This window comes from Limanda limanda, chromosome 9 (genome assembly GCF_963576545.1).
Source record: "Limanda limanda chromosome 9, fLimLim1.1, whole genome shotgun sequence".
Lineage (NCBI taxonomy): Eukaryota > Metazoa > Chordata > Actinopteri > Pleuronectiformes > Pleuronectidae > Limanda > Limanda limanda.
Window position 1 is genome coordinate 14,988,719 of NC_083644.1, and position 13,598 is coordinate 15,002,316.

General features: G+C 42.3%; 1 protein-coding gene across 1 annotated transcript in view; it reads right to left on the reverse strand.

The window, feature by feature from the left end:
* Positions 1-688: 688 nt before the first annotated feature.
* Positions 689-13,598, reverse strand: part of insrb (insulin receptor b) — a 71,705-nt gene continuing 58,795 nt past the window's right edge. The window contains exons 5-23 of the mRNA XM_061078293.1: positions 12,881-13,020; positions 12,411-12,555; positions 12,094-12,308; positions 11,644-11,770; positions 10,908-11,158; positions 10,173-10,340; positions 9,856-10,054; positions 8,068-8,194; positions 7,414-7,567; positions 6,655-6,803; positions 5,256-5,412; positions 4,399-4,495; positions 4,130-4,197; positions 3,728-3,957; positions 3,122-3,232; positions 2,859-3,021; positions 2,604-2,733; positions 2,375-2,509; positions 689-1,902 (exon numbers count right to left, since the gene is read on the reverse strand). Coding sequence (XP_060934276.1) covers positions 1,548-1,902; positions 2,375-2,509; positions 2,604-2,733; positions 2,859-3,021; positions 3,122-3,232; positions 3,728-3,957; positions 4,130-4,197; positions 4,399-4,495; positions 5,256-5,412; positions 6,655-6,803; positions 7,414-7,567; positions 8,068-8,194; positions 9,856-10,054; positions 10,173-10,340; positions 10,908-11,158; positions 11,644-11,770; positions 12,094-12,308; positions 12,411-12,555; positions 12,881-13,020 — 3,121 coding nt within the window. The 3' untranslated portion in view covers positions 689-1,547. The remainder of the gene's footprint in view (positions 1,903-2,374; positions 2,510-2,603; positions 2,734-2,858; positions 3,022-3,121; positions 3,233-3,727; positions 3,958-4,129; positions 4,198-4,398; positions 4,496-5,255; positions 5,413-6,654; positions 6,804-7,413; positions 7,568-8,067; positions 8,195-9,855; positions 10,055-10,172; positions 10,341-10,907; positions 11,159-11,643; positions 11,771-12,093; positions 12,309-12,410; positions 12,556-12,880; positions 13,021-13,598) is intronic.

Below are 13,598 nucleotides of genomic sequence, written 5' to 3' on the forward strand. Positions count from 1 at the left end.
AAGCAGACACCACTGAGAAGCCTCCACCGTCACGCTGACATAGTCCAGTACTATCACTAGGCCGGGACAAGCTCTCGACACCAATCTCTGACCTCACCGACAGTTAAGACTGACAACGAGCGCGATGACATGAACAGAATCAACGTGTGATAACCAGCGTGATCTGACCAGAGCAAGAACAGACCCAAACACACATCAGGTGCAGGTCAACCTGCAAAGACCTCTTTCCCCTTTCACATAAAGCTTTTTTGGTTTTTCTTTGTTTCGTGTAATTTTTTTCCGCCTGTTGTTGTAATGAAGCTGCTTCCAAATATCAACAGCTCTCGGTGGGAGCGAGGTTTAATAAAAAATAAAAGATGCGGTGAGTTTACAATATTTTGCGATGTTCCTCTTTCCCATCTCAATGGAGAGAGTGTTAGAGTGGTGGAGGTCGGGGGTCTGGAGGCCTAAGACGCAGAGAGCACTAATGGTACGTTTGTGTGATTTCTTGGGCTACAAAAATAAGAAAGAAAAAAGGAAAGAAAAAACCTGGCAAAACAAACTAGCAAAAAAATAATTTTACAAATATGAAACTATTTACAAAAACATCAGTTTGTCATATATTATATATAAAATATTGGTGCAGAAATGCCAATATTTCATATATACTATATATATATTATATATATTTATAGATTTATATACCCAGTAAAATATATCAAAGCAGCAGCTATTGGTCAGTCTGATGAACTCTTTTGTCCAATTCTTTAACTGTTTAAATATCCTTCAGCCATATAGTGAGGACACAGAAAGAAAGAGAAAGAGAAAATAATGATAAGAGTAAATAAATTAAAACTATTCACCAAACACCCGATGAATCTGTGTGTAGTTTGGAATTCTGCAGAACCAAAAATGAAAAAGAAAAAACTAAAAGAAAACATTCTAGGAATCGATGTTTTGTTCTAGGATCAAGTCTTTGCAAGTCATCCCACTGTTCCAAACGGATTCATTCTTCAAAAGGAAAATTAGTGTAAGCGCTGATAGACACTTCTCTTTGTTTATAGGCCACATATAAAAAGGCCACTATCTGAGTAAAAAGGTTTCAATGAGAGAAAAATGACAAAGCACAGAAAAGTGGAAATGCAGATTTGGTGGAAGAGGGTAAAGTAGGGACAAGTCTTGAGGAGGTTGAGCGTAAGCAGCCATCTTGGTTGTCTAAGGTTTGTAGAGTTCACAGTTTTTTCTCAATATGTTTCCATCACGATGAGTCCTGGAAACGTGGCAATAGTGAAAAACAATAGATAAGTAATCTGGTAAATCGACAGCCCGATGTGTTGTGGAGGAAGTGTTGCACTCTGTTTGCATCCCTTGCTTGCCTGTGTTTGGCAGCCATGAGGAAGGAAATAAAAAGTCCTGAGATCTGTGTTGTTTTTTGAAGGGCTTCTCCAAGAATAAGAAGCATTAGAAAATGATGAGAAGTGAAGAATACAGGAAAAAAAATGGACTGGAACAGAAAGAAGGAAAGGAGCAGGGAAGATTCAACAAGTTTGTTTAGGGGACAGGAAATGTTAGGAAGGGCTGGATCTGGGCAACGATAAGATTCGTCCGTTTTTCTTGCCACCGTTCATGTGTGTGTAGGGGACATGCTCCTCATAGTTCCCCCTAAGGGCCACCGAGGGCCCGCTGTCCCTGCCTAAGCTCTCTTCTCTATGAGAGTACGACGATGGGTCCAGGGGGATGCTCTCCATGTTGTCCAGGTCCAGATCAAAATCCTCTGTCTCGGGGACTTTGTTCTCCTCGCTGTAGAAGAAGGAGAGCTCGTGGAAAGAGGGATGCAGGTCCTCCCGCAGCATCTCGATGATCTCGTGGAACATCGGCCGCATTTTGGGGTTGTACTGCCAGCTCATCTGCATGAGGCTGTGCCTGGGAGGGAGGATTGGACATTCAGAGAGAGGGTTTTTAAAAGGAAACAAATATTTAAACTGAAATTAGGAGAAATTACCGTGTGAAACAGGTGAAATAAACGTTTTGAAGCAAATTAAATTTGTCCATAAAAAGGTGTAAAGAAGGTAGTGGGAGTAAAACCATCTCACATTCAACCTCAGATAAAGCAATGTAGTATTTGTCCATGCACTTGTTGAATATATATTTTGGAAATATGGTTTAAGATGTATTTCATCGTATACGATTCTCTCAAAGTCTTAATTGCCCTGAAAACAACACCAAAACGTTTGTAATGATCAAAATTCATCCTGTGTCAATGTTGCAATGCTAAACAGCTTTACATGTGAAGTAAAATCATAATGTTATTCTAAAACGTTACTTTCTGGCCAAGACACAGTGTCATACTGTGCAGATAACCTACTGTTGAAGGGTACTGTCTATATTTACTTACATTCTCTCAGGGCAGTTCTCCGGCCTGTCTAAGTATCCTCCGTCCATGACGAACTTTAGAACCTGTTCGTTGGACAAACCCTGGTAAGGCTGCTCTGCTAACGTGGTGATCTCCCACAGCACGACGCCAAATGACCTGCAGACACACAAACACACAGACCCATGTGATCAAGTGCACCATGTATCAGGATTGACAAGACCACACAACTGCTGCTAAAGTCATATCTCACCAGCAGTCAGAGTGGGCAGTGAAGACTCCGTCCTTCAGCGATTCAGGAGCCATCCACCTGACAGGAAGTAGACCCTTCCCTCCTTTACGGTAGTAGTCAGTCTCGTAGATGTCTCGCGTCATTCCAAAGTCTATGATAGAGAATGACAGCTCAATACAACTTAACTGTGAGCGCACAATCAAACTGTGACAACTTTGATTCCACTTCCCCATATACAGAACAAACAACGAGGAAAACAAACACGAGCAAGCGTACCTCCGATCTTGACAGTGAAGTCCTCTGCTACCATGCAGTTCCTGGCTGCCAGGTCTCTGTGGACGTACTTCTTGGCGTTGAGGTAGGCCATGCCATCTGCAATCTCTGCAGCCATCTGGATCATCTCCTTCAGCGTGGGAGGTGAGCGGCCCGTAGGATTGTGCTACAAAACAAACACAAGAATACATTCATTCAGTCGGTCAGTGATGGGGGGACACATCAGAGCTGAGCTGCCTTCAGCTGTAACCATTTCTACAACTTACCTCTGAGTCGGGCCTGAGACAACGCAGGTAGCTCTTCAGGTCCCCGTGGGTCATCAGCTCCATCACGACCAGGGTGGGCTGAGCTTTGGACACCACACCTAACAGACGCACCTACACAGAGACAAACACGAGTGGTTATACACATGAAAATTATGAACAGGAAAAACAACAAATTTATGCGAAAATCTTCCAAGTGTTGGCCACTTAAACCCTGTACAATACTAAAGAACCACAACTCCAACACTGATCATCAGCAGATGATTATGTTAACCGCTTCACATTTAAATTGAGAGCTTAATTCAGCCTCATGATCCCTGGGGTATATTTCAAATCTATCAGTATCAATATTTCACTTCAGTGTATGCCATCCTAACTTTCTTTACCTTCAAAAGAAACAGTTCTGCTGTTAAAAAGGAGCAGACAGGACCACACATTGACAACTTAAAGCCATAATGTAAATTCTCTCATCCAGGAGAAAAATCGTATGAAATATACGATTTTGTCTGAAAGCTAAAGCGATCTCCGTCCTCGGGAGCATTTTACAAGTATAGTAGCATTTATCACTGCTTCTGTGATCGGACTGTGTCAGAGGAAAGTGTGTCGTACCACATGGTGACAACTGAAGGCCTTCATGACGGAGGCTTCGTTGAGGAACTCGATCCTCTCCCGCAGGCTGGCTGATTCGTTGACCGTCTTGACGGCCACGCGTGTGTCCGGGTCTCCTTTAATGATATCCTTGGCGATCCCCTCGTACACCATGCCGAAGGAGCCTTGCCCGAGCTCTCTGAGCACCGTGATCTTCTCGCGGAGCACCTCCCACTCATCAGGAACATACACTACACACAAAACAGACACAGATTACCATTTTGATTAAGTGGAGCTCTCTCAGATGGTCCTCGGGCAATATCTATATTTATAAATACAGTTATAATGATTGTTATTATCTGAAGATATTCAGAGAAAGCTCTAAGTGTTGTACTTCTTAATCTTTAATGATGCCCTTCTTACCATCATTAGCGCTGATGTACTCAGGGTTTGAGGAGGCGATAAGAGGTCCTGTCGGCCCTTCTGTTTGTCTGTAACACAACAACCACAGAACACGTGTGAGACTCTGAAAACTGTTAGAACCCTTTCTCCTGCAAATTCTGAGCTTCTTGCTTCATAATGACTTGTCCTATAACATTTGATATGCCCTGATAGATACTGGGTCAAAGTATTTAAACACTCAAAATTTAAATCCCACAATTGGTTGTTAAACAAAATAAGCTCCATCTCACCTCTTCTTGATTATCCAGAGGGCTACAGCACCCACAAATAGCAGCAGGATAAAGCAGATGACTGGACCGATCACAATCCAAACTAAACCTTGATCCGCTGCAATAAAACACAGAAGTCAGCAGTCAGGTCACTGTGCGTGAATAAAGAATAATCATGCGGGGTCAGACTACAAGATGTCGGCTCTAACCTGAAGAGAGAGGGGGGACTGGGAGTTCAGATTCAATCATTGATTGCTTTATCACGTGCAGTTTCACAATGGACAACAACCAACTACAGATCTGTGATGCCTCACGATGTCCTAACATGGATGGGTTCGTCACCTCTGTGACATTGACCAATAAAACAGCTAAAAGCAATGAGATGACCCCACATGCAGATGTAAACATGGCAAAGGGAAAGAGGAATGATGTTGTGGTTGGACGGTGCAAGTTTAATCAAATGTGGAATTGTGAAACAGAGGGAAGCTTTTCAGGCGTTTACGTTCGCAAAAGAGCCAGTATCATACATCCAGCTTCAGACACCATGTTTGTTTGTTTCTTGTCCCTGATAGACAGTCAAACAGGGATTGGTCAGGATGTAACATGTAGTCTATCACTATGTGGCATTTATGTCTCTATAATTGCCTAACCTCACACAGTGACCATCTTAACAGACACAAACATGTTGTAGTCTGAGCATAAAAAATATGTGGTTATTAAATAGCTTTTATTTACCTTACCAAAACATACATTTAATGTTTTAAAGAAAATGTCTTGAAGGACCTCACCTGTTCTAACCAGCATTGAGTCAATTGAAAGTTCATGAACTTGCAGATGCATTAGAGTAATGTAGGACTTTTGAGTTTAGTCGGACTTACGATTGGGCATGAAGAAGTAAGTGGTTCCTGTAAAAGAACCATTTCCTGCCAGGGAGGTGGCGCGGACCCTCACGCTGTAGTTTCCAGGCTGCACAAGCGAGAGCTTCGTGCCACCTGACTTGATGTAGGACGGCCGAGACACACAAGCTGTGTGAACCTGGAAAAAGAAAAAAAAATAACTTCAGTGAGAAGATTCATAAAACCAGAGACAAAGAGGCGCAAGACAAAACAGCCAGCGTGTTCACAGACACAGCATTTAAACTGAACAAAGTTTGAAGGATATTCTAAATCTTTTCATGTTGAAAAGAGTAAGTCAATCGATGTCACTGAAGCTGCCTTTTAGATAATTTACTAGATCTTTCTTTTCATATTTCCATTCTATGCAACTTCTGGTCAATTAATGGTAAAGTGAGATTTAATGTCCTAAGTCAATGCCCTAGGAATGCAGAATATACAGTACATTTCATGAACAGTAACTTACTTACATTATATTCTATTGTATCACCTCACTGAATTTTACATCGACTGCCTCACATTGTAGAATATGCAAAGAAACCTGCAAAACTGATTTGTTTATTCAGCCAATTAGAAGAGTAGTACGTCTGAGGTTAGAGAACATGCAAAAATGTTCTATGATTATTCGTGTGTGTTTAGTGTTGCTCTGTTCCTCCACTGAGCAATAAACTAAATAATGAATGTGACCCTCTGACATGAACATCCAGATCAGTTTGTTTCCACTGCAGGGTGTGTTAGTGAGTGGTGTGTTTTCAGTGCAGCTCAGTGCACGGGAGATGTCTGAGATCAGTCCATCCCTGCCACTGCATTCTAGTCTTCCTTCCTGCCTCTGTCACTATGGCAACAGACCTGCTACTGGCTCCTAGGGTCAGGCGGTGCAGCAATGAATAGCAATGAGAGATGAATTCACACATTGGCAGCAAGTAAACAACAACAACACGCACACACACACCAAGAGTGTCACAGACGAGCACTTATTTGCACAGCCATAATAATATGCAAATACACACAGCAGAAAACGTTAACACGCACTGTGGTGGGACTGGGAGTTTGTCAACAAATATTTTCTTTGTTCCTCTCTTTATATAAGGAACAGACAGAATTTGAGAAGATACAGCAAACCCCTCCTTTCCTACCTGCATCAAGTCCCCAGAGTTCTCCCAGATCGCTCCCTCTCTCTGCACCTCCTTACCTCCATCTATGATTTCCTGCACGCCGTTGAACCCCATATTTCTCCTTCCTACAGAGTACACTTACCTCATTCCCTCCCTCATCCCTGCCTGCTGCATTGCATAAAAAAGATCCCGGACCTTCCCTCCTTCCACTCACTTTTTTTTTCTTATATTCCCACACTCTTATACTTGGGCAATGGTTTCATACTGACCTCTGAGTCTCCAACTTTCTTGTAGAACACCTCATACAGGATGATGAGGCCGTTGGGGGATGGGGGTTTGTTCCATTTGATCAAAACATAGGGAGGCTCAGCCGTCACTATCTCATGGGTGACGGGGCCGGGGATGTCATCCGCTTTCTCTGCAGGAACCAGACATGAGGAGAAACATGTGACATATGTACAGTATAAAGCAAAGCAGAGTTCTTAGTGTGGCCACCTGCAACTTCTGCCTCTAGAAGGAAATATTCACTGCTTTTTTTAAACTTGCTTGAACTGCGAGCGTTTTCTTCTACCTACATCAAGGAGGTTACGCTTTTATTTGTTTGTTTGTTAGCAGGATCATGCAAAAGACTACTGAATGGATTACGACGAAACTTGGTGAAAGGAATGAATCACGAAAGAACCCATTTATTTTTGGTGCGGATCCAGATCAGTATCCAGTGAATTCAAATGTGGTTTTATATGGACACTGTTGAGCCTTGGCAGAGGTATAAACTGTGCTGAGTTCTCATTAGTATCTTTTTGTGAAATAGCCTACCAGGACTGATATAAATAGGATAAATAGATATAAAAAAAAGCTTTCAAAATGACCCGTATATTGATCTGTAATGGTTTCAACAAAAATTGAACTCTGTAACCTTCATGAAGGTAGGATTCACATCAAGACTAGTTTTTCGTACTTTACTGTAGTGAGCATCTACTGTTGGTTACCTGAGTGTGTGTGCGTGTGAGGTTTGCATGTGTTCTTACCCTCAGGCATTGTTCGGGCACTGACATAAGTAGCCATGCTGCAGCGTTTGATGTCCGTCGCGTGGTTACAGGCCATGATCTCTATCTTGTAACTGGTGAAGTGGTGCAGGTTGGAAATGACTGATGACTCCTTCAACATCACCTTCAGCTCCACCTGAGCAGAAGAAATGAGAAATCTTAACACTCCAGTGGCATCAAGGATTTATGGGCCCAGAAAAATCCCCTCACACTGCAATGATGCCAAAGAAGAAATTTATTATTTGTTTAAGTCGAGTATAAACTGTGTTTCATAGAATACAGCATCTACCTGTGTCCTTCTGAGGCAAACATATTTATGTGCTCTTCTCTGTATTTTTACAGATAGTGATAGCGGATACAAAAATGTACGTTTTTGTAATTAACAAATAAATACAGAATATAAATAAAAGATTGAACAATTTAGCTACATAAAGACCTTAGATAAAGCAAATGTTAAAAGGAATTTACAGCTTTTCAAGTATGTTTTTTCAAATGACTTGTAAAGAGGATTGATCTTTTTTATGAGCTTCTATCAACCATAAATAAGGAAAGAAAAATCTACAATAAATACCTCTAAACATAAAGGATATGCAGAAAAATACAAATCTGATATAAAAATTATAAAGTCTTTGAGACCTTGGATCCCTCATCGTCATCAGGTCTGGCTGTTGTGGAGCCAAATGGAAAACTGGGCGCTGTGGTAAGGAAGTTAGGAAGGAGGGTGGCGTTTGCAACTCCCACTGAGCGTCGGCGGCGAGACGGTCTGAAGCAACAGAGCAACAAGAAAATCAGTGAACAAAGTTCAGGCAAAACACAAAGTGTCAGCAAAAACTTTTTCTGAAGTTTCTACATGAGTCTCAGGCAAGTCAACATTAAGTCAGAAGCATTTTGTGTAAATTAAACTCAGCAGAAGGCAAATGAAGCAGTAGTGTGGGGGAGACAAGAGGGGACCTCTGCTCACAATAACCTTGTGTGGGGCAAGTTTGATTACATGACATGTATCCACAAATACCATCTACTACTGGCTGGAAGAACTACCGACCCACACCACTCGGTGGTGCCAATGAGCAAAGTCAACTGTCCCCAAAGTCCACTCAGTGTTGGTCGACCACAAAGGCCATGAACGCAGCAAAGGCAAGACCCAGAACTCCAGCAGTGTAACATCAAGAAGAATCTATAAAGAATCACCATTAAGTCTCCTTGAGCGCTGCACTTTACCCCAGAGCTGCTGTAATGGAGGCGTCTCCCTCACTCGACAGGGAAGTGTACGACTGAGTTAATGTTGAACCAATACTCGCTCAGGCTGGAGAAAAATAATAAATGTCCTGCATCTCTTTTTATGTTGAACAAAGCACACAGAGTTTCTTATTGTATTTGTCATGTACTTTACCATGGCTGATTCAGTGGCATGGGTTCAAAATGCAGCGGAGGTGTGTGTGTGAGTTTTGGGGGCTTGTGTGTGTCCAAATGGCAGTTTGCATGACTGCATCCCTGACTGGCATGAATAATAATGGGCACAGTAATCACTCCCCTAGGGAAGCGGCGGGAGAGACTGTGTGTGTGTGTGTGTGTGTGTGTGTGTGTGTCAGGGTAGGGGCACCGGGGCCCAGACAATCAGCACCTCCCACACTAAACCCCCACTGTGGTGCCCAGTACAAAAACAAGTGTTTACATAATCTGCGCACACACACACACACACACACAAATACACATGCAGAGTTGTGTGTCTGTGACTTCAGAAGCCTTACCACTAATAACATTAACTTCTTGGAGACTTATTCTAAACACATTCATATCTACAACCTGCTGAACCTTAAAAGCTTAAGTTTAACTCAATGGTTATTTCCCTTTTGTCTCTATGAGGAAGACAAGTTTCAATTATGTGATTTAGGCCCCTACAACATGAGTAACACCTGGACCACACACATGGATGGAAAAGACGAGGTTGGCACCGAGTCGCATTCAGACACACATCATGTGGGAGTGAGGCACTCTGGCTGGACAGAGGAGCTACAGTGTTGTTGCTGCGTGGCCACAAACACAAACTTACAACACAGAGAGCTCTTCTAGGTGCCACTGTAACTTTAAATGCACTGAGCATTGAATTTAAACAAGTACATGTTCATTAATGTATGTGTGAGTCTGTATGGAAATGCATCTTTAATGCACTAGGTGTCATGTCGGTAAAAGTCGTTTAAAATAAAAACCGCTAAAAACATTCTGATATTGCTGGAATCATTATTTAACCTCTGAATCGCTTATTGACTTCCCCGTATAGTCATCAAGAGAATAATAAATAAGAATGACTAACAGCAAAAGGGCAACAAAAAGCATAGGCAGATGTGACCAATGCAAGTGTGCCAATTGTATTACTTTCCTGATCAGAATAAGAATCAACATTTAATTACAATCAGAGACATGTACCTGATCTCGAAGACTTCGTTGTGCAGGTAATTCTCGAAAGTCTTGCGGTACAGGATCTCCTCCTGCTCCTTCTTTAGCTGGGTGTCCGTCTTGGGGCAGGCGCAGCACCTTCCCCCTGAGGTGGGTTCATCTGTGTGGTTCCACTTCTGCTCATCCTCACTATCCAGGTGGGTCGGGGTGCGAGACGGAAGCTTCATCCCTGGGTAGAAGAAACAGGTAAGAGGGACAGTCAGAGTCAATAATGTGACGTGAGCAGCAGCTAACTCGTTTTCCAACAGTCCGGACAAACTCAGGAGCGGCAATCAGCGGATACTAACCTTGGAGGCAGTAGTCGAACTTGTAGAGGTCACTGTCCTCGGGCTGCTTGCGACAGATGATGCGGTAGTGGGTGATGTTGCCGTTGGGACTTTTTGGCGGCTTCCACTTCAGGATGATCTGAGAGGAGGAGTTGGAGGAGGAGATGGGGTCGAGAGGCACTGAGGGCTCTGGGAAGGACAGAGAAGGAGAGACACCAGTCAGGACAGCATTGGTACCATGTGACTTTAACCAAAATGAGAAAGGAGATACCACTCGATCACATGAATGAAACCTGTCGTGTGACTGGTAAAGCAAAGGGCATCAAAACAAAAGAAGAAAGAAAGAAACTTGAAATTAGCTCATGTTTTGCCATTACACATGCACCTTGAATATGTGAAAAACATATTGCAAATGATTTATGAAGGAGAAAATGCATTCAGCGTGTTTCCTGTGCGTCAAAGACACAAAGCGCCGTCTCTTGGTGAGAAACACTGGATGTCAACAGAACCGGGCTTGTTTACAGAACAAACTCCCCAGGGTATCCTTAGGCCAAGAAAGTCAAAAGTCCAAAATATTGTGAGTCTGTGTAGAATTTCTTTAACATCTATTTTTAATGTCTGCCATTCTTAACCGTCAGCTATACAGTCTCTATTGAATCCGATGCCCGAAATGAAAAGTACACAGTTCTCAAAAATAAATAAAAAAAGGAACTGGAGAGAAGTGTTTTTTTATTTTTATAGCTTGGATTAACTCACTGGTGGCATTGGTCCGGACGTAAATGATCTCGCTCTTGGCTCCACGAACTTGATGCTCATCAGATGAAGACAGTTGAGTTTTAACCATTATGGCATACTGGGTCCAGGGCTTCAGTGGTCGGATTAGGTGCCCCGGATCCTCCCCCCTCTTGCCCTCAGTGGAACGGGATGGAGCTTCAACATCGGCAATTGCCCAGCTGTTAGAGCCACACGCGTCCTGGCCATCAAACTCTGTCACATTCCTATAAGGCCTGGAGCAAATGGAAAGAAAGTGGTCAGAAGACAGTTGTAGTATAGTTCCTGATAAGACTCTCAAAGTTACTGTTATGCCGCGATTCAATCAATTTCTTTTCCCGGTTTTTGTTACTTTTCTGTGAGTCATTTCTTGATATCCAGCAGTTAAAATTATCAAGAACGTCACAATACAGCGGTGAGTCCCCTTTATCACAGCATATGTATAGATTAAAAAAGCAAATGGCCAACAACATATCCTTGTGAAATCTCAGGGAAAATATTTTCATCAGATTTAAAGCCAATGAGAAGCTCCAAACCATCTGAATCTTTCAGTCTTTTCATCAAAATATCCTTATTAACAGTATCAAAGGCAGAGACAGGAAACAAGGCCAGTCATTCAAGCAAAGCAGTTGCCCAATATGACTAACTGCTAATATAACCATGGTAATACTTTATTTCATGATATCAAAAACAACTCCCTTCATTTTTGTCTGATACTTACGCCTCTTTGTAGAGAACCATGAATCCCAGCAGGTCTCTGAAATCTAACGGCCAAAAGGGCTCCCACTTCAGCATAATGATATTTGATGTAGTCTTGATCACAGTGAATTTCAGCAGCTTAGTCTCACCTAAGGGTTAAAAAGCATATGCATTTGGATGAAGAACAGCAAAAAACATCAAAGACATCAATGCTTTTGAGGTCAGGATATCACAGAATAAGGATTCAGATTAAAACATGATTGCTGCTTTTTCATTTATAAAATCATGTGTCAAAACATTTATCTGAGGCTAAAAGCTCATCACATAGAGTAAGGATGTCCTCATGAGCTTTAGGGATTTTTTTTCTGTCTGCCAATATTTATCTTTTCTGTGTAAATATATATTTAGTAACTAAAATGCTAAAAAATAAAAACAGTCCATTATCATCATCAAAGCTCTAGGAATATCTTACAGGAGGCTTGGTCCCCGTTGTTGCGTACAGCGATGTCGTTCTTTTGGTTGCGATCCTTGGTTCCCGTTATCTCCTCCATTTTTCTGATTTCAGTCATGCAGAGTTTGGAGTTGTAGTGGAAGAACATACGACCACGCGGGATGGTCAGGTTGTGCTTGGACCAATCCCACAATTCTCGCAGGTTCTGGTTGTCCAGCGCATAGAAGGCGTAAATACTAGGAGAGGCGGAGAACAAGACAGATAGAGAAGTTAAATACAACTTAGGAGAGGAAAGGAGAGGAGAGGAGAGGACAAGATGAGGAGAGGAGAGGACTTACTCTGCCTCGAGATGCTCCCCCCTGATGATGCGTAGTTTGCGTAGAAAGGAGAGGGAGACCAGTGCGTACGCTCGGCGAACAGTCAGGTAGCCTGTGATCTCCTCAAGCTGGCCCAGACTGGCCTCCAACTCAGCAGCTATGTTATCTGCAAGGGGATGATTGGAATGATAATTATAAACTTTATTTATCAAGCACATTTCATAGCATAAAATTAATCTCAGATGTCAAAGAGGAAGAGCAAGAAAAAAGAATTATAAAATCAAATCTTTAATAGCTGAAAAGAAAGCAGTTGGTCATACAGACAGCAACTGGATGATAGCAGAAGACAGCGAATGGTAAGAAATAAGACAAATACAGACAGGCAAACTAAAAGTCCTAATAAAGGGACAGACATGGACTGAGAAACACTTGGGATGGAGGAAGGAGGAGATAGGGAGGCCGGTCAGACAGTGAGGTGTAGCAGTACTCACTCCCTCCTCGAATCTTGATGATCATGTTGCCGTGGAGAACCGTGCAGCCTCGCAAAGCCTGGGCCGAGTTTACCGAATCAATCGTCTTATTTCCCACACACAGTTTAGGACACAGGCCTGCACAAGGTGAACAGGTCAACCTGTAAACACACAAGAGAAACGCACACAGATTAACGCTGAACCTTATTGATGTTGATCAATAAAGGAAAGTTTGGAAAATGATGTGCAGTTTATCAAAATGAGAACATGTTGCTTGAACCCAAAGCTGCACAACAACTAAAGCTAAACTCTCCATGTGAGCTAACGACCAATTTAAAAATCCTTTGTTCCGTGATGAGCAAAGTGTCAGGAGTCAAGACGCTAGAACACATCGTTGACATATTTCAAGAGTTATGCGGTCGGTGGAAGACAACCACCTAGTTTATGAAAGAGGAAAACAAAACAAAACAAATAATACAATGAATGTTTGTGCGTGCAGATATGAGAAATGGAATGGAGCAGGAGTGAATGGCGTGAAGCAGGAATGCTCAGTGACGTAGAGTCGTGGCGTGGGTTGGAACCTGGAATGACATATTCAAACAAGGGCGGATCTGTTCGTAGGAATTTTAACTGATACACGTTTCGTGTGCACACTGGAATATATACAGATTTTTTCAATGCTGACCAACAGATTTCTGGACAAATATTTAAGTTTACAACGTGTTTAATGTTGACGCGA